Source organism: Protopterus annectens, chromosome 3.part0, assembly GCF_019279795.1.
Source record: "Protopterus annectens isolate FY-2018-M chromosome 3.part0, PAN1.0, whole genome shotgun sequence".
NCBI lineage: Eukaryota > Metazoa > Chordata > Ceratodontiformes > Protopteridae > Protopterus > Protopterus annectens.
Window position 1 is genome coordinate 1521794407 of NC_056731.1, and position 26714 is coordinate 1521821120.

The window sequence follows — 26714 nt, forward strand, 5'->3', positions numbered from 1 at the left end:
AGTCCGCTGATCCTCAGTCCTCTGATGGCTCTGCTCTATCAGATTACCAGGAGGAGGCCTTCACGGCCTACGAGGATACTGATGCAGAGGAATCCATTCCCTCTGCCTCCCCTACTGAAGAGCTGTCCTTTGGGGAGACCCTTCACTCCATGAGAGAGCATTTCCAATGGCAGGGCCAGGAATTCTCCGATTCCAGGAAGAGATTAAGGACTTTTCTTCATTTACCTCAGCATAGACCTTTGGCTATTCCTCCTGTTTTAAGTGTCATTGATGATGTGTATTCTGAGTCTAGCACTACCCCTGACACCCTTCCTCCGGCTCCTGTTAAACCCAATAGGTACTACAGGGTCCCGGACTCGCATCATTTCCTTTACAAGGCCCACTCTGCTGACCCAGAAACTATTTCCCAGGGTCCTAAAGGGGTTGCAGCTGCCACTACTAAAAATCCACTCCCTCTGAAAGGGAGTCCAGGGCTTTAGAGAGATGGGGTAAAAGGTGTATACTTCTTCCACTCTGTCTATGAGGGCTTTAAATTGTCAATTTCATATGATACAGTACCAAGAGTATTTGTTGGATGAATTGCAGAAAAAGCTGTCTTCTCCTGAACCCCTAGACCGTAAGTCACTTCAGGATCTGGTACATAATTCACAACAGGTTAGCAACCATTTCTTGCAGTGTGGTTATGATGCATTGGAAGCTTCATGTAGGTCAGCAATGACAGGTGCAGTCATACGTAGACATGCTTGGCTGAAGGAACAGTCTCTGCCAGATCATGTTAAGGCTAAGCTTCTGGATGCTCCACTGGAAAAGCAAAAGTTATTTGGCTCCACTGCTCAGGAGGTCTTAACGAAATTTGAGGAAAAGGCTAAATCTGTACAAACAGTCAAAGATTTCCTCCAGGTACAACCACCAAGATTCAGCAGAAATTGGCCTTCTAAGAATTGGTCCTTTCCAGAAGAGAGATAGCAAAGAGGCAAGAACAGGCGTGCCGGAGGTAGAGGGCAAGCTAGAGGCTCCTACAGAGGACGTCAATGGCAGCCTCCTAACCAGAGAGGTAGTGCAGGACCAACAACTGCTGCACAAGGACAGACTCAATGACTTCACCTTGATCCCGCCAACCAGGGCTCAATTAGAAGCACCTTTGGGTGGAAAATTGTCTTTATTCTCAAAAAATTGGCACAGTATTACAAGGGACAAATGGACACTGCAAATAATAGACAAAGGATACAGGTTCCATTTCCATACATTACCAAAAAGAAAAGGAATGCCAAACCTGCCACCAAATCAAAGGGCAGAGGCTTTACAACAAATTGCCAACCTATTGCAGGGGTCTGCCTTTCAGCAAACCAGTAACCAGCCAAACCATTACCTCGGACGCTTCAGACCATGGATGGGGAGCACACATGGAGGACAGATGCATCCAAGGACTATGGTCTCAGAAAGAATTGCACATGCACATAAACAAAAAGGAAATGCTAGCAGTGATACATGCAATCGAGGCCTTCAAGCACTTTCTACATCAAGGCCACCTGCTAATAAGGACAGACAATACCACAGTTATGAGGTACATAAACAAGCAAGGAGGTACCCATTCCTACCCTCTTTGCAGACTAGCAATGAATCTTTGGGAACTTTCCCTAAAACTCAATATAGAGCTGCAATCCCAGTTTGTGCCAGGAAAAGACAATATACTGGCGGACAGCCTAAGCAGAAATACCATGGATCCACACGAATGGATGCTACATCCAGACATCTTCCTTCAGATAACACAATCTTGGGGGAGGCCGGACATAGATCTTTTTGCCTCCCACCACAATCATCAGCTGAAGAAATTCTGTTCAAGGACATACCACCCACAAGCATGGAAAGTGGACGCCCTCTCTTTCAGCTGGAATACTCTAACAGTGTATGCATTTCCACCTCTTCCACTAATGACCAGAGTCTTACTGAAAATCAGGACAGAGCAGCCAAAAGTGATTCTAATAGCCCCGGACTGGCCAAGGCAGCACTGCTACCCACTGTTACGATGCCTTTCGCACACGAAACCGTGGCCTCTACCACAATGGTCACTCCTTCTGACACAGCACAATTACAAAACTCTGCACTCCAGCCTGAAAACCCTGCAGCTGACAGCCTGGAGAATACCTTGACTCCTCACCAGGAAAAGCTATCCAACAGAGTGAAGGATATCATCATGGAAGCTCGCAGACCTTCCACGAGAAAGGCATATTCAGCAAAATGGAAAAGATTCCACACTTGGAGCACCGCAAAGGGCCTAGATGCCACAGTGATGAGCATGGCACATATCCTGGAATACTTGGCAGAAATGCTCCACAATGGCCTTTCTTACTCTTCCATAAAAATTCATGCTTCAGCAATTTCAGCAGAATACAATACTGATCCACCTGTTTTCTCTCATCCTCTCCTAAGGCAGTTTCTAAGAGGAATTAAAAACATCAATCCTCCAAGAAAACCACCAGTGCCTACATGGGACCTTAACTTCATGTTGGAAAAGTTGACTCTACCTCCCTTTGAAACAGCAGCATCTTCAGAGTTACAGTTCCTTTCTTGGAAGACTGCCTTCCTTCTGGCCATAACCTCAGCAAGAAGAGTATCTGAATTGCAGGCACTCATGGCAGTACAACCATTTCTTATTTTTCATCAGGACAGAGTCTCCTTGAGAACCAATCCTTCATTCATGCCAAAGGTGGTATCCAGGGTCTCATTGAATCAAGCTATTCACCTGCCTACCTTCTTTCCAGATCCGCAAAACAAGGGAGAAAAACTTCTGCATACCCTGGACATTCACAGACAGTTACGCTACTACTTGGACAGAACTAAGACTTTCAGAAAAACTGACCAGCTGTTGGTAGCATATGCTGCAGGCATTCAAGGCAAAGCAATTTCCAAACAGACAATTTCAAAATGGATAGGAAATTGCATTCGATTCTGCTACTCTTATCATGGAAAACTGTGCCAGCTAACATCAGGCCTCATTCCACCAGAGCCACAGCCACCTCCACAGCCTTTTTAAGAGGGGTGGCTACCAAGGACATTTTAGAAGCTGCTACATTGAGCTCCATGCATACATTTTCCAAGCATTACAATTTGCCCTTATATTCCAGATCCAGAGCAGGCTTTGCTACGGCAGTCCTGCAGGGCATTTTAGCTACACCATCATTTTCTTAGATCCTGCCACCCCCAGCTTGGCTATGGTATTCTACCCATATGTAAGACTGCAGATGCATCCTTGAAGGACATAGTACAGTTTTGTACCTACCATAAATGTAGGTGTCCGATAGGTATGCATCTGCAGTCAGGTTTTCCCTCCCTCCTTCCCCTCTGTGGTATTTCTTGGGTACTTATCCCTCTTACAGCTAGCTGGGGTTATCAGTTATGGTGTATTTGTTTTATATTACTGTGCATGTTTGGAATATTTTGCATTTCTCCAAATTTAGCCTTCCTTAGAGGGCACCTGGCATCTGGGGCAAGAAAAACTGAAGAAAATGGCGTCGGCTGACTCTCTTTTATACCCCAGGTGCTCTGACGTCGGGGAAAGGGCGACATCAGCCGACGCCGGACCCAGACTTTGGAATCCGGCCGACCGAAGGGCTGCCTCTGAGGCAGGACAAACCCATATGCAAGGACTGCAGATGCATACCTATCGGACATCTACATTTATGGCAGGTACAAAACTGTACTTTTTGCCTTCTTCATATTCCCCTTTATCAATCATTTGTGCTCAGGAAGACAGCACAGGATGTGAATATTAATGAGCAAGGTCCAAGAGAAGTTGTTGAAGACTGTTTTTCTTGAAGAGCATCAGTTAAATAAGAAGTTCACAGAAGAGCCAGGAAGTCAGAATTGGGGAGTCCACCTCTGAGAGTCCAATCACAAGCAGAGTCCTTCAGGGACTGGTCCTGGGAACATTCCTTTTTTGCATTTACTTCCCTGAAGTTAAGGCCAATGTCAAAGGCCTCTGGCTGATCAAATTTGCAGACGATTACAAATTAGGAGTACAAATTAGGCATAGACTCTGCTACCGACGCTAATGTTCTCCAGAAAAGGCTGACACAGGCAAATAACTTGCGTCAGAGCCATGGACTAAAACTAAATGCTAAGAAATTAAATGCATAATAGTATCTTCTGGGAAGTCATCCACCCCTGGTAAGTATATTATTGACAATGCACCCCTAAGAGTCAACCCAGTAATCATGGACTTGGGGACACATACAGAGAGTAATCTAGCCTTTGACCATCACATGTGTACAATAGTGTGGACATCATTCGATGTTGTGCAACTTGTAAACAGAGGTATGATGTCTAGGTCCAAGGAGGTCATTGTTCTTCTGCATTCAGCACTTATCAGACCTCGCATTGAGTACAGTGCTCCCTTTGGTATGTACCTAACCAGTCACTTCCAGAAATTGGAACGTCCAGTGAGGTTCCGTACTAAAAGAATGAAGGGTGTAAGTAGCATGTCATATGCAGACCTCCTCAAAGCCCTGTCTCTGTATTCTATCTCATATAGGTTGTTAAGGGGAGATCTATTCCTGGCATACAAGGCATTATCAGACCATAGCCTGATGAACCTTCTGCATAGCCGTAAAATAAACAGCACCAGAATTACTCATTTTAAAGACTTAAACCTTGCCTGTGATATAGGACATGCTAAAGTGACAGATATGTATTCCAGAGACTACCTGTTCCTTGGAACAGGCTCCCCATCCATATGAAGCAGTGCTTCTCCCTAAACCCAGTTCAAGTGTAACTTGAACAACTGGATGTGGAAGATGTTCATCGCTGGTTTGGCACATGTGTCTGTAGTGAAGAGAGGCAGCTTAGAAATTGTTCACCTCCCAGGCCCTTGCTTACACTTTTATCGAGTTTATCAGAACTTGTCAGAGATTTGGGATGCATGGCCAGGCTTAAAAAGGCCCTTGTGGTCATTAGCCTATACATACCTATGAACCTGTAATGGATTAAGGGCAAGGTGAAGCAGGAATGGTAACTAAAATGTCATCCTAGAGTAATCTTCCATGGATTTTTTTTTTTTGTGCGCGCTGTGTGTGGTGTAAGTCCAGTGGCTTCCCTTCCTGACCCATTTGTTCCTCCGTCTGGACAAGAGGAGTCCTGCCCATTCATCTCCAGTTGTGTCTGATTTCCTTCATAGGAAGTTATTAGGCTAGCAGCACCAGAACCTTTACAAGCCTAGCCTTGTTAATCCCAAGTATACCCATTTGTTCTTTTTGGGAAGTTCATAGAATGAATTTATGAACAGAACGGGTCTGTGATCATCACCAGCTACCCCTGTCCATGAGTGGCATAGGTGCCACCCCAGGGGCGAATTTGTGTACGCCCATCTAATTATCTAGGTTGCTTTTGAATAGGGTCAGTGAAGAACTCAGTTTTATGTGAATAGGAAGTCTATTCCAGAGAAGCATCAGTCTCTTTCAGACATGTATCTCTCTCTCCAGCATGTTCTGTTAATGTCGCAAGCTAGGTTGAGATCCCTAGAGCAATTGATCCTTCTGCCATTTAACTTGCGGATGTGTAGCATTTCCATTAGGGCAGGGTCGGAGATTGCCGTATGGGCCCAACACAAGTCACCTCTCAGCAAGCCTATAAAATACAGAGAAAAGTGACAGGGCTTTCAGCCTGTCCATGTAGGTCATGGTTTAGAGTCCCTGTATTTTCTTAGTGATAAAACTCTGAGGTTTCTCTCTTTGCTGTAGGTGTCTTGTGAGGTACTTGCAAAAAGGTGCATTATACTCTGTAATTGGTTTTATGCAGGTCGAGTACAGTGGAGTTGTAACATCCCTTAACGTGGATGCTATCCCTTGCTTGTGAGGCGCGCTTCATAAAAGGCTTTCCTTACCGCTGTGGAAACTTGATGGTCGAAGTTCAGATTGCCGTCAACCTGTGTTCCCAAGTCTCGACCCACTGGGTTGGAACTCGGGGGGGGGGGGGGGTGCTGTCAGTACTGTAATTTGTAGGGAATTCCATTTTGCCAAAGGGAATATTAATGCTTTTTTTTTTTTTTTGCATTTGGGTTTAGAGCATGGTTTTGGCACCAGTCTTTTGTTTGTGTTGGCCCGTCTTGTAATATGTTGACATCATTGGGGGGCTTTGTCATTGCTCCCATCATTGCAACCATCAGTGAACTTGGTGAGTCAGAGACCATCTACTTTGGTGTGGACTTCTGAGAAATAGATGCTAAACCCAGCACAGACGCCTTCTTTTTGTGGTGGGGACTCTGTGATGGGGTCCGTAGCCCTGCCAGCCTCTTATTTTTGAGCTGGGAAATGTTTTCCAGAAGAATAACTTGTACCTTGTACCTAACTAGTTCTTTCTGTGTGGGCGTATGGAGTTATGAGCAACCTGTGCGCATAGTCTTTTCTCTATTCAACTGTTGATGAATAGTCTAATTTGGATAAGAGGGGGCCGTAACATGGCTGCTGCTCTAACCATGCCGACATTTCTTCCAGATGGCCTTGGGTGTTAAGGCCTTGAGTTAGTATGTACTTGTGTTTCAGATGTTGACAGTGACAGTGCCAGATTTGCACTGTTCTTGATTTTGTAGGAAGATGCTGTCTACTGACAAGCGGATGAGTGCACTTCTGTAGTCAGCAGGTGACATCAAGGAAGTGTCATCACAGCCGCATCTATCGTCTGTTGCAGGAATATCTAGAAGGAAATGCTTCTGAGTGGAAAAAAGGATAAACCCTGCCCATGTGGGCCAGTCAAGAATGATGATAACCTATTTGTTATTTTTGAGCCTTTATGTATATTGGTAAATGTTTAGCCATAGATTTGGTCAATTTTTAACTTTTTTGTTGAATCTTTTCTTGATGTTAACTATATGTCAGGCCCTCAAAAACTAAGGGACACTTGCTTAAAATCCCATTTTGTGACAGAACTGCTTACTGCAAGGGTTTATTGACTTGAAATTGGGTTTTAACTTATTCATACCTGCCTTCACAAATGAATTTCACATCTGTTATGCGAGTGCTAGGTGTACTGGACATTGATCACCTGGAACTGTAGCAAAAAAATTCTTAAATGCGACAAAGTTTAAACTGAATAGGTAATTCTGCTTTTTACCTTAATTTCTTATATAAAACCTTTTTGTAAGGGTGAAGCTGCTTAACCATGGTACAGAATGTTGCAGAGTCAGTGCCATATTTAAGATAAATTATGTTTAGGTACATGTGAGGTTTGCTGTGGAAGAACTCTAAAGTGTGGTTGACGTAAGGCAGGCCACATAAGCCTTAGCAATGCAGGAGTGTAGCAGAGCACAGTGCAATTGGTGCTACAGGTCTGAAACAGTTTGCTAGTTTTACAATTGCGGTCCTAAACTACTCAGAATTACCGAAGTTGTGAGGTTGGCATTAAACTCAAGTGAATACTCACCTGGAAATTTACCATTTGTATTGTTCAAACCTTTCTTTTCAGCAAAGCCAATTCTTCAGACTGTCTTATAAATGTAATAGCTGTCAATTCAAATATTTATGCAGTGCTGTCTTTTACAACAATTGGAAGTGCTTTTACATTGCCTATAGAAACATTTTTGGGTCATGTTCTGCAGTAAACATTCATAAGTAAAAAGAAGTTCCTAAAATAACTTTACTAAATATTTGTATTAAAATTGCTGCCAGCATTATTTACTTTTGTGCCTTTTTGACAGTTTTTCCTGTTTTGATGCCTGCTTTATAGCATAGCAATTTCCTCAAACCATCTCAACGAAATAATGGAATGGCTTCATGTGCTGGCTGCAATAATTTATTTTGTGGCCTACTTTACAGCTTTGCATTTTGTCAGAAATGTTCTTAACAGCATCTCATTTCTTTGCATCATTTCATCTGCATCCTTTTTTCCCCTAGCACTGAGCTATTTTCTGCTTTGTGAAAGTAATTCATAATTTATTATTTTATATAATTTATTTATGTTTTAATGTACTTAGGGCCATCAGAAGATGATGAAGATGACTGTATTGTAGTAGAGAAAGGAGCAAGAGGAAAGAGGCCAATATTTGAATGCTTCTGGAATGGAAGATTAATACCATACACAACTATAGAAGAGTAATGTATTTTGAATATCTGTATAATGTACATGTGAAATGTCTGCTGATTTATTTATTTATTTTGTTTGTATTATCAAGTTGTGCATATTCAAAGAAATACATTGCTTTTGCTAAAAAACAGAGGAAAGCAAGAATTGTACCCTCATTAAAAGCACTTTAGACTTAGAGTGGTCACCTGCTGTTAGGAATGCTGACTAAAGTGTAACAGACCCATTTGTCATTACTGAGCTGCTTCTCAGTGGCATAGATTTGGAGAGGGAATTTGTCTTCGACATTAAAAGCATGTGTTTTGCAAGACTCTCAGGGCTTCCATTGCTGTGGCGTGTTTATTGATCCTTGAGCTGCATGATGATTGAGGGGTAGTAAAAAGCAGAGGCAAAGGGAAAAATAACATTCGCAGTTGCCAGAGTTTGCAACTGTACATGCACATATGCTAATAAGATAACACTGCTGAGAGAGAAACTGTAATACTTTATTATTGTTTTTATTTTATACATTTCTTGGCCATATTTCAGTGTAGTAACAGTACTTTCACGAGATCATATTTTTCTGTGCTAGTTCCAATGGAATGTTGCCTTTGAGTTTTTTTAAACTGTAAGTTAGCCTTCCCTTATGCCTACATCCTCAAAAGGATATTTAAAAGCATGGAAAATACAGGGAAATATTCCATGTGTTGTCTTATCTCGCCTTCATTCTTACTAAGGTTGGATTCGGAACAGTCCTCTGTTCCGACTCAGCCTTATATACCAGCTCGAGGCCTTTCACTAGCTCGTGGCTAACCCCTATCCCATCATGTCCTTGGAGAGTTCCCCAGATCTCATTTGCCGCTAAAACAGATCGGGTGCTCTTTTCACTGGCTCTGTCCAAGTACATTTTCTTCCTTTTTTGATATAAATAGTGTTTTTTCTATAGTGTATTCTTTCTAAAGTGTTATCATTTAACTGCTTGGATTTACTGTTGGTGTCTCCATTGGTCTTCTGTCAAATCTAGAAACATTCAATGGACTCTGAGCAGAAACAAGACTGAAAAAAACACAAACTGCTCAGTAGCAACTGCTGGGTCCAGTAAAGGCTGACAGTGACCAGTTTCAAAAAAGAAACTCACATAAAAAAAACGAACCAGGTTTATTGTCCAAGTCAAAACCACAAATAGCAAAGATTAAGTACTTTCATTCCTCACAGGGAACTTCTTCAGAATGATTACTGTATAACACAACCTTCCTTTTATACCATCTCCAAGTAACAAACCATTGCATAATTATTCAATTAAGCTGTTCAAAATTAAAAAAAAAAAAAAAACTAATTAGCCATTTACATTTTATCTTGGTAAAATCCTCTGAAAAATTATTTCTATGAAAAGTCCATATATCTGCACTAAAATTGCAACAAGGAATGAAAGAAAATACATTGCTATATCTATATACACATTTTCTATGTTAAATATGTTTAAATATTTTAAAACTTGTTTCTAAGGAACAATCTTTTTATAATGAATACATTCAAAGTACCCGTTCGATTCTCAGCTAGAGAGTCTTCTGTCTGGAGACATGCATGAATGGACGTACCTTCGTTGAAGATTGTGTGTCAGGGCTGGCAACTCGGCGCATAAAAAAAAAAATCTACTGCCAGTCATTAGCGGACCGGAGTTTCGCTGTGGCGACCCCTAACCGGGAAACGCTGAAAGACACAACAACAACATTCAAAGTTTCAATGCCTTCCTTTTAAGAACAGGGACTATAGAGATATACTCATTTAACCCGGGTGGGGTGCATGCATCCAAGTTTAACTGCCACATCAATTCTCGGTACTAATGAATGGTCTCCCAGTCACCCCTTCTTTCTGGAATATTAACTTTTTCTATCACCCAGAACCTAAAAATAGCTTGCATACAGTTTAAAGTGTGTTTATATAGAGCATTGGTCTGATGTCCTTCAAGAATGCAACTGCAGTCCTGACATTTGGGCTGTCCTGCCTCAGGCAGCCCTTCGGTCGGCCGGATTCCAGTGTCTGGGTCCGGCGTCGGCTGACGTCGCCTCCTCCCCGACGTCAGAGCGGCTGGGGTATAAAAGCATCAGCCAACACCATCTTCTCCAGTCTTTCTTGCCACGCGGTGCCCGAAGCAGAAGCAGTTCGCAAGTGCCAGTCGGCCAGCTCCTGTGTTTTCAGATACCGAAGTCATCAAAAAGCTAAGTACCCCATTGGGGAATCTTTTCTTGCCTCAGCCGATGTCAGATAAAAGTGCAAAAGTTAATAATTGCTTGTCTTGTGGTAAACAAATACCTCATAAGGATTTCCATTCTTACTGCCTTCCCTGCCTCGGCCCAGACCACGACGTCTCGGCCTGTGCTGCCTGTGCTCGCTTCAATAAGCGCACACTTAGGCGCCGGGCAGAATTTGCTGAAGACTTTTTTTGGGAAAATTACTCCTATATCATGCCGTCGGAACTACCGACAGCACATATTTCCAAAAAACGGAAGGACCGGGACTGACCTTCTCGGCCCGCGACTTCCACCGACACCACGCTAAAGCCTACCGCGAGTGCATCGGTCTCTTCGGAGGCGGTAATTCAACCACTCCAGGCCGACGACACCGCTTTACGCACGCCGGTCCCGGAGGCTACCCCGGTGCCGGTTGTTGATTTTCCTCCTGAAACCGAAGCACAAGATTTGCCTGACACCATACCGGTGGACAAAGTTACTCCAGCACGTGGGGCAGCTAGGCCTCCTGTGTCTATGTCCATCAAGGCCTACACACGTGCTAAGGCTGCCAGCCAGGCTAAGTCTCACCCTCCTAAATCTTTTTCGCAGGGTCTCACTTCTGATAAACAGATCATGACTTTAGCTGCAGATCTAATTTCTTTAATCAGGGGCTCTCAGGCTCATCCAGACAGAGGTTCTCAGCCACCTTCAGACAAAAGGCCTAGGGTTGAGCAGACAGATACCCTTTCCTCAGATGAAGCTTTTGGTGAGTCAGGCCATTCAGATTCCCAGGAAGAATCCTTCCTGGCCTACGAGGATTCTGATGCTGATGAATCCATTCCCTCTGCCTGTCCTCCTGAAGATATTTCTTTCGGGGAAATTCTCCACTCCATGAGAGAGCATTTCCAGTGGCAGGGCCAGGATTTCTCCGACTCCAGGAAAAGGCTTCGGACTTTCCTTAAGTTACCCCAGCACAGGCCTTTAGCTATAACCCCCAGTGTTAGATGTATTGGATGATGTGTACTCAGACTCCAGTACTTCTCCTGATTCTCTCCCTCCTGCTCCAGTCAAGCCTGACAGATATTACAGGGTTCCTTATACTCATAAACATCTCTTTAAGGCCCACTCTGTTGATCTAGAAACTATTTCTCAGGGGCCCAAAGGAGTGGCCACTTCCACGGCCAAAAATCCTTTGCCCACAGACAGGGAATCTAGGTCCCTGGAGAGGTGGGGTAAAAAAGTATATACCTCAACCACCCTTGCCATGAGGGCACTTAACTGTCTTTTTCATATGTTTCAGTATCAGGATTTCTTGCTGGATGATTTGCAGAAAAAGTTAGCCTCTCCTGAGCCTTTAGATAGAAAGGCCTTGCAGGATTTGGTTCATAATACTCAGCAGGTTAGCAATCATTTTCTTCAGTGTGGTTATGATGCATTGGAAGCTTCATGTAGGGCAGCTATGACAGGGGCCGTCATACGTAGACATGCTTGGTTGAAAGAACAGGCATTGCCAGATCATGTTAAAGTAAAGCTTCTAGATGCACCTCTGGAAAAACACAAGCTATTTGGTGATAATGCACAGGGTGTGTTGAAATCAATTGAGGAAAAGGCTAAATCAGTACAAACAGTCAAAGATTTCCTCCAGGTTCAGCCACCAAGGTTCAGCAGGAATTGGCCTTCGAAGAATTGGTCCTTTCCAGACACAGACAAGTTCCAAAGGGGAAAAAACAGGCGTGCTCGAGGTAGAGGGCAATACCGAGGCTCCTACAGGGGCCGCCAATGGCAACCAACTAATCTGAGAAGTGGCACAGGGTCTCATACTGCTCCACAGGGACAATCACAATGACTTGACTTTGACACCGCCGACCAAGGCTCAAAGAGAAGCACCTTTAGGCGGAAAATTATCTTTATTTTCAAAAAATTGGCAGGTTTTTACAAAGGACAAATGGATTTTGGACATAATAGACAGAGGTTACAGGTTCCACTTCCATACCTTACCAACAAGACAAGGCATGCAAAACCTGCCACAAAATCAAAGGGCAGAGGCACTCATACAAGTTTCAAAACTGCTACAAATCAAAGCAATAGAAAAGGTTCCTCCTCAGGAACAAGGCCCAGGGATTCTACTCAAGATTGTTCCTTGTTCCAAGAAAAGAAAAGCAATGGAGACCTATACTGGACTTGTCCGCTCTAAACACTTTTCTCATTGTGCCAAATTCAAAATGCTGACATTACAGCGACTTCTTCCCATGCTGGGCAAGGGGTCTTGGCTGGTTACTCTGGACCTCAAGGAGGCATACCTGCATGTCCCAGTCAGACACAGCTGCAGAAGATACCTCAGATTTCTTGCAGGTTCAGAGCACTATCAATTCTCAGCATTGCCTTTTGGCTTATCTACTGTGCCCAGAGTATTCAAGAAATGCCTGGCATCAGTAATTGCACACTGCAGACTCCAGGGGATACAAATATACCCTTACCTGGACGACTGCCTTATACAAGCGAACAGCAAGGAAGCCTTGATAAGAAACTTGGACTATGTCATTCACTTACTACAGGCTTTGGGATACACAGTCAACAATCAAAAATCAAGACTACTGCCATCCCAACAAATAATTTTTCTAGGAGCCAGACTGGACACAAACTCACAAATGGCTTTCCTCACAGAAGAAAAACAAGAACAATTACCAGATTACTTCAAAAGCCTAGCAAAGCACACCCAGATGACTGCAAGGAAAATCCTGCAGGCCCTGGGTTTCATGGCATCTTGCATTCTTCTGATTCCACTGGCAAGACTACACATGAGAAAACTACAATGGTACCTAAAAAGTTTATGGTCTCAACACAGCCACAACTTAGAAGCAATTATTCCACTCATTCCATGTCTACAAAAGGAATTTTTGTGGTGGGCACAAGCAAGCCAGCTAAACAAAGGCATGTCTTTCAACAAACCTCAAGCAAGCCCAAACCATTACAACAGACGCCTCAGATCATGGATGGGTGGCGCACGTGGAGGGCAGATGCATCCAAGGGCAATGGGCACCCCGGGAATTGCATCTGCACATCAATCAAAAAGAGATGTTGGCAGTGATTCATGCAATCGAGGCCTTCGGAAAATTTCTTCAGCAAGGTCATTTGCTAATAAAGACAGACAACACCACTGTTTTGTGGTACATAAAGAAACAAGGAGGCACCCATTCTTACCCCCTCTGCAGACTAACAATGACTCTTTGGGAAAAGTCCCTGAAACTGAACATACAGTTGCAATCCCAGTTTGTTCCAGGCAAGGACAATGTTCTGGCGGACAGTGTAAGCAGAAACATTATGGACCCGCACGAATGGATGTTGCATCTAGACAGTTTTTCACAAATAACTCATACATGGGGGAGGCCGGACAAAGATCTCTTTGCCTCACACCTCAATCATCATCTGAAGAAGTTCTGCTCAAGGACACACCATCCTCAAGCCTGGAGAGTGGATGCTCTCTCCTTCAGCTGGGATTCTCTTAACAATCTATGCATTCCCACCTCTACCATTAATGACCAAGGTGTTACTGAAGATCAAAGCAGAACAACCGAAAGGCATTTTGATAGCTCCAGACTGGCCAAGACAGCACTGGTATCCATTACTAAGGAGCATAACTCGTACCAAGCCGTGGCCCCTGCCTCAATGGCCTCTGCTTATAACTCAGCACAATTTACAGGACTGTTCATCCCAACCTGCAAACATTGCAACTGACAGCTTGGAGGGTTCCATGACTTCTCCCCATATCTCTCTCTCCAAAAAAGTTCAAGACATCTTACTGGAAGCACGCAGGCCTTCCACCAGAAAAACTTATTCAGCCAAATGGAAGAGATTCAACACCTGGAATGCCAGCAAGGGTCAGGATGCATCAGTAATGAGCATCCCACAGATACTAGAATACTTGGCAGAAATGCTTCACAATGGCCTTTCATATTCTTCCATAAAAATACACGCTTCAGCAATTTCAGCAAAATACAACTGTGATCCACCGGTGTTTTCACATCCTTTGCTAAGACAGTTTCTAAGAGAATATCAAACCTCAAAGAAAACCACCAGTACCTGCATGGGACCTCAACTTCGTCTTGGAAAAATTAACTCTTCCTCCTTTTGAGCCAGCAGCATCTTCAGAATTGCAATTTCTCTCCTGGAAAACAGTTTTCCTGTTGGCAATTACTTCAGCAAGAAGAGTCTCGGAGATACAGGCCCTCATGGCAGTACCTCCATTTCTCTTTTTCCATCAGTACAGAGTCTCTTTAAGAACCAATCCTTCATTCATGCCAAAAGTGATATCCAGGGTTTCTCTAAATCAAGCGATTCACCTGCCTACTTTCTTTCCCAATCCTCAAAATACAGGAGAAAAGCTTCTGCACACCTTGGACATACACAGACAATTGCGCTACTACTTGGACAGAACAAAGGCCAACAAAGTCTGACCAACTATTTGTAGCCTACGCTGCTGGAGTACAAGGAAAGGCAATTTCCAAACAAACAATTTCAAAATGGATTGGAAACTGCATCAGATTCTGCTACTCTTTCCATGGAAAAGGTGTACCAGCCAATATCAGGCCACACTCCAGAGCTACAGCCACCTACACAGCCTTTCTAAGAGGGATGGCTACAAAGGACATTCTAGAAGCTGCTACATGGAGCTCCGTGCATACATTTTCCAAACATTACAACCTGCCTTTATATTCCAGATCCTGAGCAGGCTTTGCTTCTGCAGTCCTGCAGGGCATTTTAGCTACACCATCCTTATCTTAGATCCTACCACCCCCAGCTTGGCTATGGTATTCAACCCATATGTCAGGACTGCAGTTGCATTCTTGAAGGACATAGTACAGTTTTGTACCTACCATAAATGTAGATGTCCAATGGATATCACAGACAACCCTCTCCTCCTCCCACAAAACACAAATACATGCGAGAGATGCAACTATATAGCCAAACTGGAGGCTGAGCTCTCTCAACTCAGGACTGGCAAAACCAGACAGGAGGAGAAGGTAACCACACACACCATAAACCCAGTCTCACATAGAACTGTCACAACTACAAATCAAACACATAAACACACAAAGACATACTCGGAGGCACTGATCAAAAATCTACCAAAACAGCAGAGGCCTCCAAAGCAGACATCCAAACAACTGCCACCTCATGACATAACACAAGCAACACATAGATCACAAAGTCAGTGTGCAAATCAGTCACAGCCCTTAAGGCCAAACACAATGCCAGACACACTTGTCATAGGTGACTCCATAGTCAGACACACTGACGTCCCACTCACCAGACTGAACAAGGAGAGGGTCACAGTAAGCTGCCTGTCTGGTGCTAGAATCCGCCACATAACACAAGCACTTAGGTCACTCCACAGCAAGTACAAGTATGACTCAGTCATTGTCCATGCTGGTGTGAATGACCTGAGACGTACCTCCCTGGACTACATGAAAAGAGACATAAAGGAGCTCTCAGATTATGTAGCCCAGGCTGGTATGACCCTGACCTTGAGCAGTATCCTACCTTCACCAAGAATGATGCCACAATACAGAGACAAAATGATCAGTTTTAATAATTGGCTTAATTTCTGGTGTCATTCTAAGGGGATCCAATGTCTGTCTGCCTGGAATGACATGCTTGACAAGCCACGCTGCTTCAAGGGCGGCTTGCACCTGTCACCCTGGGTTTCGGATATTGGCAAAGGCTCTTGCCACCCCATAGTGCCTTTTTAGACAAGGCTCAAATTCTAAACCCACCTCCCTAGAAAACAATAATGGAAAAAACTAAGGGTAATGCTGCTCAATGCCAGAAGTCTAAATCTCAAGATGCACGCCCTCGAAGCCCTCCTCAGTATGGAGAACATCGATGTCTGTGCTGTGACTGAAACCTGGTTCAAGGCTCCTGAGAGCACCCGGCACTATCAGGTTTTACCTCATATCATGCGTTCCGGCCCCAAAACCCGGACCATACCACAAAAGGAGGGGGTGTATCCATATTCATCAAGGATACCCACACCTCCAGGCTGGTGGCAACTCACGAAGCATCAGAGACCATTCAGGTGCAATTAACCATAGGCAAAACTGCTCTACAGTTTCTAGCATGTTACAGGCCACCCTCTCAAACTCAGGAACCCCACACAGCCTTCCTGAAGACACTGGAGAGTATAAATGTCTCTCCAAACACCATCATATTGGGTGACTTCAACTACCCAAACATAGACTGGGAACATTACTCAAGCCCCAATACCCTAGCCCAAAGGTTCCTGGAGTTCATAAACTCAAATGCTATGGAACAACTTGTCACCATTCCCACAAGAGGTGAAAATATACTAGACCTGATCATCACAAACATGGGGACAAAATGCTCCACACCGGAAGTATATCCCTCATTGGTGAGATCAGACCATAAACTAATCTCACTGGAGATCCACATCCTGCCCCACCCCCAACAAAAGACCACAGTGAAGAACTTCTCAAAAGCCAACTTCACACTTCTTAAGACTGGTGTGGTATCCTTCAAGGCCCCTGAGCCATTGGAAACCACAACCCACGCTGCTGAATCCCTTACAAATGCTTTCTACGAGCACCTCCAGGATTGCATGGATCAAGCAATCCCAAATAAAATCAAGACCCTTTCCACCAAAGGCAAGCGCCCGATCTGGTGGACCCCAGCCATAAACAAACTTTACAACAAGAGGAGAAAGCTACTACAAGATAGAGCAAAATCCCTAAAAGGGAAGACATCTCTGATCAATACTAGTAAAAACTACGATCACTCATAAAATCATCCAAGGCCAACTTTGAGAGAAAAATCGCCAAGGACTCAAAAGACAATCATAAGGCCTTCTTTAGCTATGTTAGAAATCTGGGTGGAAACTCCCAGATATGCTCAGAATTAGTCCAAAATGATACAAAAATCACTGAACCCACAGACATTGCAAACATACTGGCAGACAGGTTCAGTGAAAATCCCCCCCCCCCCCAAGGAGAAATATCTATCCCAGCTGAGTGTAGCCTCCCAATCATCTCAAATGCCCAGGTGAGAGCTGCTCTCTCTAAAGCTAAAAACACAGCATCAATGGGACTGGATGGTGTCCCCGGCTGTGTGCTACGAACTCAATGAGGAACTAAACCCACACATAAGGCTGCTGTTTAATCTTAGCCTTACCACAGGTACGCACCCAAAGAGTGGCGTACGGCAACTGTGGTCCCACTCCACAAAGGCGGTGCTTCTATGGACCCTGGTAATTACCGCCCCATAAGCTTAACAAGCCTGGTCTGCAAAGCTATGGAGAGGATCATAATGGAACTCATAAATAAAGACATAGGGGACCTACAGACATTGGATCCTACCCAATTCGGCTTTGTCAAGGGCAGATCATGCCTCTTGAACTTGGTCGACATTTCTGAAACAGTCACCAAGACCATTGATGAGGGTAAGGCAGTTCACACAGCCTACCTTGACCTTGCAAAAGCTTTCGACACAATACCCCACTCGGGTATCATAGAAAAGCTCACCAGCTTAAATGTAAACCCATATGTCACAAGATGGGTTGCAAACTGGCTCAAGGACAGAACCCACAGGGTTAGAGTTGCTGGTGCCATGTCAGACTCAAGCGGTCTGGCGGTGTCCCACAGGGCTCAGTCCTGGGCCCCCTCTTGTTCGGCATCTACTTTTCAGAAGTGCAGGCAAACATAGGAGGATTGTGGCTGACAAAGTTTTCAGATGACTGCAAACTGGGCGCCATAGTTGAAAATCCATCAGACACAGATATCCTTCAGAGAGGTCTCATAGAAACGGATAACTGGTGCCAGAGCCATGGCCTTAAGCTAAATGCCAAAAAATGTATAGTCATACCCTTTGGTAAAAACAAGGTAACCCCAAGTTACCACACAAGTGGCAATCCATTAAGCACAGAAGAGGTTATCAGGGACCTGGGGACCCAAGTTGACAGTAACCTTTCTTTTGACACTCACATTGCCAAAGTGGTTAGGAGGACCTTCTACATTGCCCACCTGATTATAAAGGGATTCACATCCAGATAAGGGAGGTCATTGTTCCCCAGTACTCTTCACTTATCAGACCACTGAGTACAATGCCCCATTCGGAATGTATCTTACCCGACACCTGCAGCAATTGGAAAGACCCCAAAAGTTCCTCACCAAAAGGATAAAGGGGCTCAAAAATATGCCATATGCTGCACGACTGAAGAAACTCCAGCTCTATTCAGTCGCATACCGTCTGCTCAGAGGTGACCTGTGCCTGACATACAAGGCTATGTCCAACCCGGAATTAATGCACATGCTCCACCTCAAAAAATCCAAATCCACCAGAGCCACAAGAGCAAGAGGCTTAAACCTCAACACGGATATAAATAGGACGTGCTGGAGGGACAGATTCATCACCCAGAGACTCCCTATGCTGTGGAACAGAATCCCGGTCCATGTGAGACAGAGCACCTCGCTGGCTCTGTTCAAGAGGAATCTTGACCAGTGGATGGGAGATCGTAGGTTTACCCCGGGATCATCTCTGTATCACTGCTGGACAGAGGCACAGCAAACTAATGGGTATAGTATTCTTCAACCTAAGGGGTGGTGAAAGCCACACAACTCTGGCTAGGCTTATAAATGCCCTAGGGCAGATAGCCTAGTATGAACCTATATGCAACTGCAGTCAGGTTTTCCCTCCCTCATACCCATCTGTAATCCTCTTTTTTGGGTCCACTCCCCCTTTCAAATTAGCTGGGGATATCTGTTATGGTGCATCTGTTTATTACTGTTGTGCATGTCTGGAATTTTTTCTCCATTCTCTAAATTTAGCCTTCCTTGGAGGGCACCTGGCATCTGGGGCAAGAAACACTGGAGAAGATGGCGTCGGCTGATGCTTTTATACCCCAGCCACTCTGACGTCGGGGAGGAGGCGACGTCAGCCGACGCCGGACCCAGACTTTGGAATCCGGCCGACCGAAGGGCTGCCTGAGGCAGGACAACCCAAATGTCAGGACTGCAGTTGCATATCTATCGGACATCTACATTTGTGGTAGGTACAAAACTGTACTTTTTGCTTGCTAATCTCATATATATGTTTGTAAATTTGTTGTTTTAGCTTTCTCTCCATTTTTCCTATATATAATATGAGAAACGTGTACAGTAAGCAATATATATAACCCCTTTTGTGTTACAGTTGTAGTAACCCTTAGCTGTTAATCTCCTCAACACATTCCCATTCCCAATGTGTATTTCTGTCTTATTGGCTATATACACACATTGTGCACAGGCACCACATCTAAATGTACCAACTTTACTTCCCCCTTTCTTCTGTTCTCTACTACTTTCAAAGATATTCCGTAAATTTTGGCCTCTCTTGTAGCCATATTTCAGAGTTTTTGCAAATATATCTAAACTGTTAGGCATTTTTGAAAATAGTTCCCAATATTTTATAATAATTTCTTTGATTACCTTAGTACCTCTATGGTAATCTATAGCAATGGACAATTCCTGTCTATTGTCCACTTGGCTTTATTTTTGTCTCACTGTTTGTATCACAGTATCTGAATGCATTGCAGACTGAGAACCAGTGTTGTTGTCATGTACCATCAGGGGGCGTACTTATGACCCCAGTTTTCCCAAAATATCCTCGTTTATACCTTTAATTGCATTTTGTGAGTATCCCCTGTTAATAAATAAATCCTCAAAGTAGTCGAGTTTTTTTTATTAAATCTACTTTAGAAGTTGTCATACGGGCAGCTCTTAACATCTGTCCCTCTACAATGTTCTTTTTTTGCATATAAAGGCGCTCACTCTGAAAATGTAGGTATGAATTTGAAAAAATCTCTTTTCGTTACAAGGTTGAAGGATATCTTCTCTTCTCTCTATCCTTTATCATTTTAACATCCAAAAAAATGCATATCATCTATACCTCTGTGATGAGTAAATGACAGAAAGTTGGTAGTACTGTTTATGTATGTAATGAAAGCTTCAGTAGTCTCCAAGGATCCTTTCCAAATGATAAAAATGTCTTCTTTTGGCTTTTTCCCAGTTAGGGGTCGCCACAGCAGATCACCTGTCCACTCATGATTGGCAGTGGAGTTTTACAGTGTTGAGTCGCCAGCCCGGCTCCCAACCTTCCACAGAAGGCGCACACACGCATGCACTCAAACCTAGGGCCAATTTAGAGTTTCCAATCCACCTGCAGCATGTCTTTGGGATATGCGAGGAAACCGGAGCACCTGGAGGAAACCTATGTGACCAAAGGGAGGACATGCAGACTCCGCACAGAAGGCACCCCAGCCAAGGATCAAATTGGAGAACCTCTTGCTGTGAGGTGGCAATGCTAACCCACTGCACCACAGCAGCCGCCCTTGTTCTCAGTAATAATTCTAAATTCACTCTGGGATATGAATTCAAATTCCACCAACATCTCTTCAAACCATAGTAGGCCTACATCATGGGGAATTACACTAAACAGGTCCTTTATATGTACTGTGATGAAACTGTAGTCATCCTGGTATTCAATCTCACCCATCTTTTTTAAAAAAAAATATCCCGGGAATCAATCAATATATGCTGGTATAAGCCATAAAAGTTTTAACTTTGTGTCCACATATATGGCCAAGCACAACACCTGCAACCTCAGAACACAACACCTGCAACACATAGACCTCACAGTCAGAGTGTCAAACAGTCACAGCCCTTAAGGCCAAACACAATGCCAGACACACTAGTCATTGGTGACTCCATAGTCAGACACACTGACGTCCCGCTCACCAGACTGAGTAAGGAGAAGGTCACAGTAAGCTGCCTGTCGGGCGCTAGAATCCGCCACATAACGCAAGCACTCAGGTCTCTCAACAGCAGGTACAAATATGACTCAGTCATTGTCCACGCTGGTGTAAACGACCTGAGACGTACCTCCTTGGACTACATGAAAAGAGACATTGAGGAGCTCTCTGATTATGTAGCCCAGGCAGGTATGACCCTGACCTTGAGCAGTATCCTACCTTCACCAAGAATGATGCCACAATACAGAGATAAGATGATCAGCTTTAACAATTGGCTTAAACACTGGTGTCATTCAAAGGGGATCCAGTATCTGTCTGCCTGGGATGACATGCTGGACAAGCCACGCTGCTTCGCAAGGGACGGCTTGCACCTGTCACCCTGGGATTCGGATATTGGCAAAGGCTCTTGCCACCCCATAGTGCCTTTTTAGGCAAGGCTCAAATTCTAAACCTACCACCCTAGAACACAAAAAGGAAAAAACTAAGGGTAATGCTGCTCAATGCCAGAAGTCTAAATCTCAAAATGCACTTTTCGAGGCCCTTCTCAGTATGGAGAACATCGATGTCTGTGCTGTGACAGAAACCTGGTTCAAGGCTCCTGAGAGCACCCCAGCGCTATCAGGTTTTACCTCATATCATGCGTTCCGGCCCCAAAATCCGGACAATACCAAGAAAGGAGGGTATCCATATTCATCAAGGACACCCACACCTCAAGACTGGTGGCAACGACGATGCATCGGAGACCATCCAGGTGCAATTAACCGTGAGGCAAGACTGCTCTGCAAATTGTAGCATGTTACAGGTCACCCTCACAAACTCAGGAACCTCACATGGCCTTCCTGAAAACACTAGAGGGATAAATGTATCACCAAACACCATCATACTAGGTGACTTCAATTACCCTAATATAGACTGGGAACACTACTCAAGCCCAAACACCCTAGCCCAAAAGTTCCTGGAATTCATAAACTCAAATGCCATGGAACAACTAGTCACCATCCCCACAAGAGGAGATAACATACTTGATCTCATCATCACGAACATGGGAGCACAATGTTCAACACCGGAGGTATACCCTCACTGGTGAGATCAGATCACAAACTAATCTCGCTGGGGGTCCTCATCCCACCCCCACCTGAAATAAAAAGACCACAGTAAAGAACTTCTCAAAAGCCGACTTCACACTTCTAAAGACTAGTGTGGTCTCCTTTAAGGCCCCGAGCGGGAAAACAGTACTCTAGCCGCTGAATCACTTACAAATGCCTTCTACCAGCACCTGCAGGACTGCATGGATAAGGCAATCCCAAGCAAAACAAAGACTCTTTGTACCAAAGGCAAGCGTCCAGTCTGGTGGACCCCAGCCATAAACAAACTCTACAACAAAAGGAGGAAGCTACTACAAGATAGAGCAAAACCCTTAAAAGGTAAGACACCCTTGATCACTATAAGTAAAAACTAAGAGCTCTCATAAAATCATCCAAAGCAAATTTGAGAGAAAAATAGCTAAAGACTCAAAAGACAATCATAAGGCCTTCTTTAGCTATGTTAGAAACCTAGGAGGAAACTCCCAGATATGCTCAGAACTAGTTCAAAATGATGTGAAGATTACTGATCCTACAGACATTGCCAACATACTGGCTGACAGGTTCAGTGCAAACTTCTTCCCTCCCCAAAGGAGAGATATCTATACCAAATGATTGCAGCCCCCAAACATCTCCAGCGCCCAAGTGAGAACTGCTCTCTCCAAAGCAAGAAACACAGCATCCATGGGACCTGATGGTGTCCCCGGCTGTGTGCTCCACGAACTCAATGAGGAATTAAACCCACAGCTAGGACAGCTGTTTAATCAAAGTCTTACCTCTGGAATCGTACCCAGGGAGTGGCGCACTGCAACTGTGGTCCCACTTCACAAAGGCGGTGCCTCCACCGACCCTGGAAATTACCGGCCCATTAGCTTGACAAGCCTTATCTGCAAAGCCATGGAGAGGATCATAATGGACCTCATAAATAAAGACATAGGGAATTTGCAGACTTTGGATCCAACCCAGTTTGGCTTTGTCAAAGGCAGATCATGCCTTTTAAACTTGGTTGACTTTTTCGAAACAGTCACCAAAGCCATTGATGAGGGAAAGGCAGTCCATACAGCCTACCTCGATCTGGCTAAGGCCTTCGATACAATACCCCACTCGGGTATCATTGAAAAACTCATCAGCTTAAATGTTAACCCATATATCACAAGATGGGTTGCAAACTGGCTGAGTGACAGAACCCACAGGGTCAGAGTTGCTGGCACCATGTCAGACTCAAAGCCTGTCACAAGTGGTGTCCCACAGGGCTCAGTCCTGGGCCCACTCTTGTTTGGCATCTACTTTTCCGAGTACAAGCAAACACAGGAGGGTTATGGCTGACAAAGTTTGCAGATGACTGCAAACTGGGCCATAGTAGAAAACACATCTGACACAGATATCCTTCAGAAGGGTCTCACAGAAACGGATAACTGGTGCCAGAGCCACGGCCTAAAGTTAAATGCCAAAAAATGCATAGTCATACCCTTCGGGAAAAACAAGGTTACCCCTAGCTACCAAATAGGTGGCAATCCACTGTGCACAGAAGAAGTTATCAGGGACCTGGGGACCCAGGTTGATAGTAGTCTGTCATTCGACACCCATGTAGCTAAAGTAGTTAGGAAGACCTACATTGCCCACCTTATCATGAAGGGATTCTCATCTAGATCAAGGGAGGTCATAGTCTCCCTTTACTCATCACTCATCAGACCAATGATTGAGTACAATGCCCCATTCGGAATGTATCTGACCCGACACTTGCAGCAGCTGGAGAGGCCACAAAGTTCCTCACCAAAAGGATAAAGGGTCTCAAAAATCTGTCCTATGCTGCCCGACTGAAAGAACTCCAGCTCTATTCAGTCGCACGCTTGCTCAGAGGTGACCTTTGCCTAACATACAAGGCCATGTCAAACCCAGATTTGATGAATATGCTTCACCTCAAAAATCTAGATCCATCAGAGCCACAAGGCGGGAGACTTAAACCTCGACACGGCTATTAATAGGATGTGCTGGAGGGATAGATTCATCACCCAAAGACTCCTATGCTGTGGAACAAAATCCCGGTACATGTGAGGCAAAGCACCTCGCTGGCCTTGTTCAAGAGAAATCTTGACCAATGGATGGGAGATCGCAGATATACCCCAGGGATTACCTCAGTGTCACTGCTCGACAGAGGCACAGCAAAATAAGGGGTATAGTTCCCCATACTAAAGGGGTGGCGTAAGCCACAAAACGATGGGCTAGGCTTGTAAATGCCCTCGGGCAGATAGCCTAGTATGAACCTATGAACCTATGATCCAGCTGATGACACTATGGGCCATAATGGCAGGTTACTGGGGTCTTTATGAACTTTGGGTATCCCAAAAATGCCAAGTATAACTGGCTTTGATACCCTGAAAAATTCAAACAGTTCTCTGTCAATCAGTCCTTGTAACATATTGTCTTCTAAGAACAAATCAATATTCCTGTATGCCAGATTTATCTCATTTCTTGAGACTTGTACTTATCTCCCATTACTGTGTAAAATTTCATTCATTTTACTGACATACATACATTGTCCCATAATAGCAACCCCGTCTCCTTTATCAGGTCTCATAATTCTAACCTGTTTGTTCTCTCTTAATTTCCATAGAAGTTCTCTGTCTCTATCTAGGTAAAGTTAGAATATACCCTTTTCTCTTTTTTAAGGCATTTTCAAATTTCCCTTTCTACCAGTATTTCAAAGTTGTTCAACATAGGGTGAATGGGAGGATTTATAATGCTCTTCTTTTTAATTGTTAGTCTCAACCACACCATTATCTCCCAGCATAGTGTTTAAATTCATATTTCTTACTAACATTTTTACATGTAGTATAATGTTTCATGTCCAAGCTTTTCTAGTAGTAACAAAAGTAAAACTCTTTTGGAACAAGTGAAAGTGGGTATTCGTCACAACCATGTCACTATAATTAAACACATGAAAATTGTCTTTAGTATAAATGGTACACTTTTTATTTGTAGTCCCTATGTCTTCAGACAATTCATAATCTACGTTTTCCACATTTATTTCCTGAAATTGATTTCCTAACAACTGATCATTCAGAAGTTCTAATGTCTCCCTTTCTCCCTCCATCCCCCCTGGCAGTGAGTCTATTGTCCACCTCTCCAAGTTACCTGTGTGTATGTCGTCTGAACTGCAATGATTTGCAGCCTTGGTGATCTCCTCGGAGGGGATCTGTCTAAAGGGACCTGCGTCTGTGCCTGTTCACTAATGTTAGAATTCAAACCCCTCTCATTATCATGAGTATCTCTGTTGTCATACTGTTGGTCCACCACATCACACTTTACCCATGTTCTCTTTGCTTTATTTTTTGGTAAAGCTTATGAATAGGCTGTACCTTTCTTGTAATGTAAATCATCCCTCTCTAGCTTGGTGATTTTCCTTTTTCTATTTTTGTCAGTAACTTTCCCATCTTTGAAAATATTAAAATATTTGCAATTATTTTCTTGCACACTATGTAACGAATCATTTTTAATCATCTTATGTAAATTTACAATGTCACAATATAATTGTTCCATCAAACATTCATTATTTTTGACAATCACCCTCATAAGAGCTAAACCACACTCATTTAAAATATCCACAAATTCATAAAAAAACTCAGTTCCTTCCTTGACTTGGTTTGGAAATTTTATCACTTGCAGTCGTTTAGGTACTTGCTTTTTGTCAATTTTAGTTTTTAAGAACCAATTGTCAGCAGTTAATACTTTGTACTTAATCAGTTTATCTTTTAACTTGTATAACATATCTTGATATGTCATTTGTCCATTCTTATTGTTCTCCTCGCTTCAACCACTCATTGAGGTTCCACTTGGCTTCATTGCCGGAAAGCCCTTGCACAACATTCGTATGTCCCAATCTGTTAGTCTCATTGCTCACAGCTTCCAAGGGTTCATTATTGTTTTTAGATACCTTTTGTCTCCCAACATTTGTAGAAATGCTAGCCAGTTCACTAGCATTAACACTGGTTGCCTGAATAACCAGAAAAGACGTAGATGTTCCAGGTCTCGGCTGGAAACAAGGAATAGGGGAATCTTCAGGGTCCTCGCTAGATTCCCTTTGAGAAAATGAGTGTACTAACTTGGTAAGTTCATTCAGCAGGGTACAGTCCATTTTCGATAAACCACTGTCACCTCACTTCTCAGCTCCTGCCATCTCCAAAGTAATAAGACACAAAACCAGAAACACTCAGTGGACTCTGAACAGAAACAAGACTGAAAAAAACACACACCGCTCAGTAGCAGCTTCTGGGTCCAGTACAGGCTGACAGTGACCAATTTCAAAACAGAAACTCATGTAAAAAAAACAAAGCAGATTTATTCTCCAAGTCAAAACCACGAATAACAAAGATTAAGCGCTTTCATTCCACACAGGGAACTTCTTCAGAATGATTACTGTGTACCACAACCTTCCTTTTATACCATCTCCAAGTAACAAACCATTGCATAATTATTCAATTAAGCTGTTCACATCACAAAAAAAATAATTAACTCTTTACATTTTATCTTAGTAAAACCCTCTGAAAAATTAGT

General features: G+C 43.7%; 1 protein-coding gene across 1 annotated transcript in view; it reads left to right on the forward strand.

Moving 5' to 3' along the window:
- The window catches only part of SMCHD1 (structural maintenance of chromosomes flexible hinge domain containing 1), a 3546415-nt gene that overhangs the window by 668267 nt on the left and 2851434 nt on the right, over positions 1-26714 (forward strand). The window contains exon 11 of the mRNA XM_044065561.1: positions 7964-8081. Coding sequence (XP_043921496.1) covers positions 7964-8081 — 118 coding nt within the window. The remainder of the gene's footprint in view (positions 1-7963; positions 8082-26714) is intronic.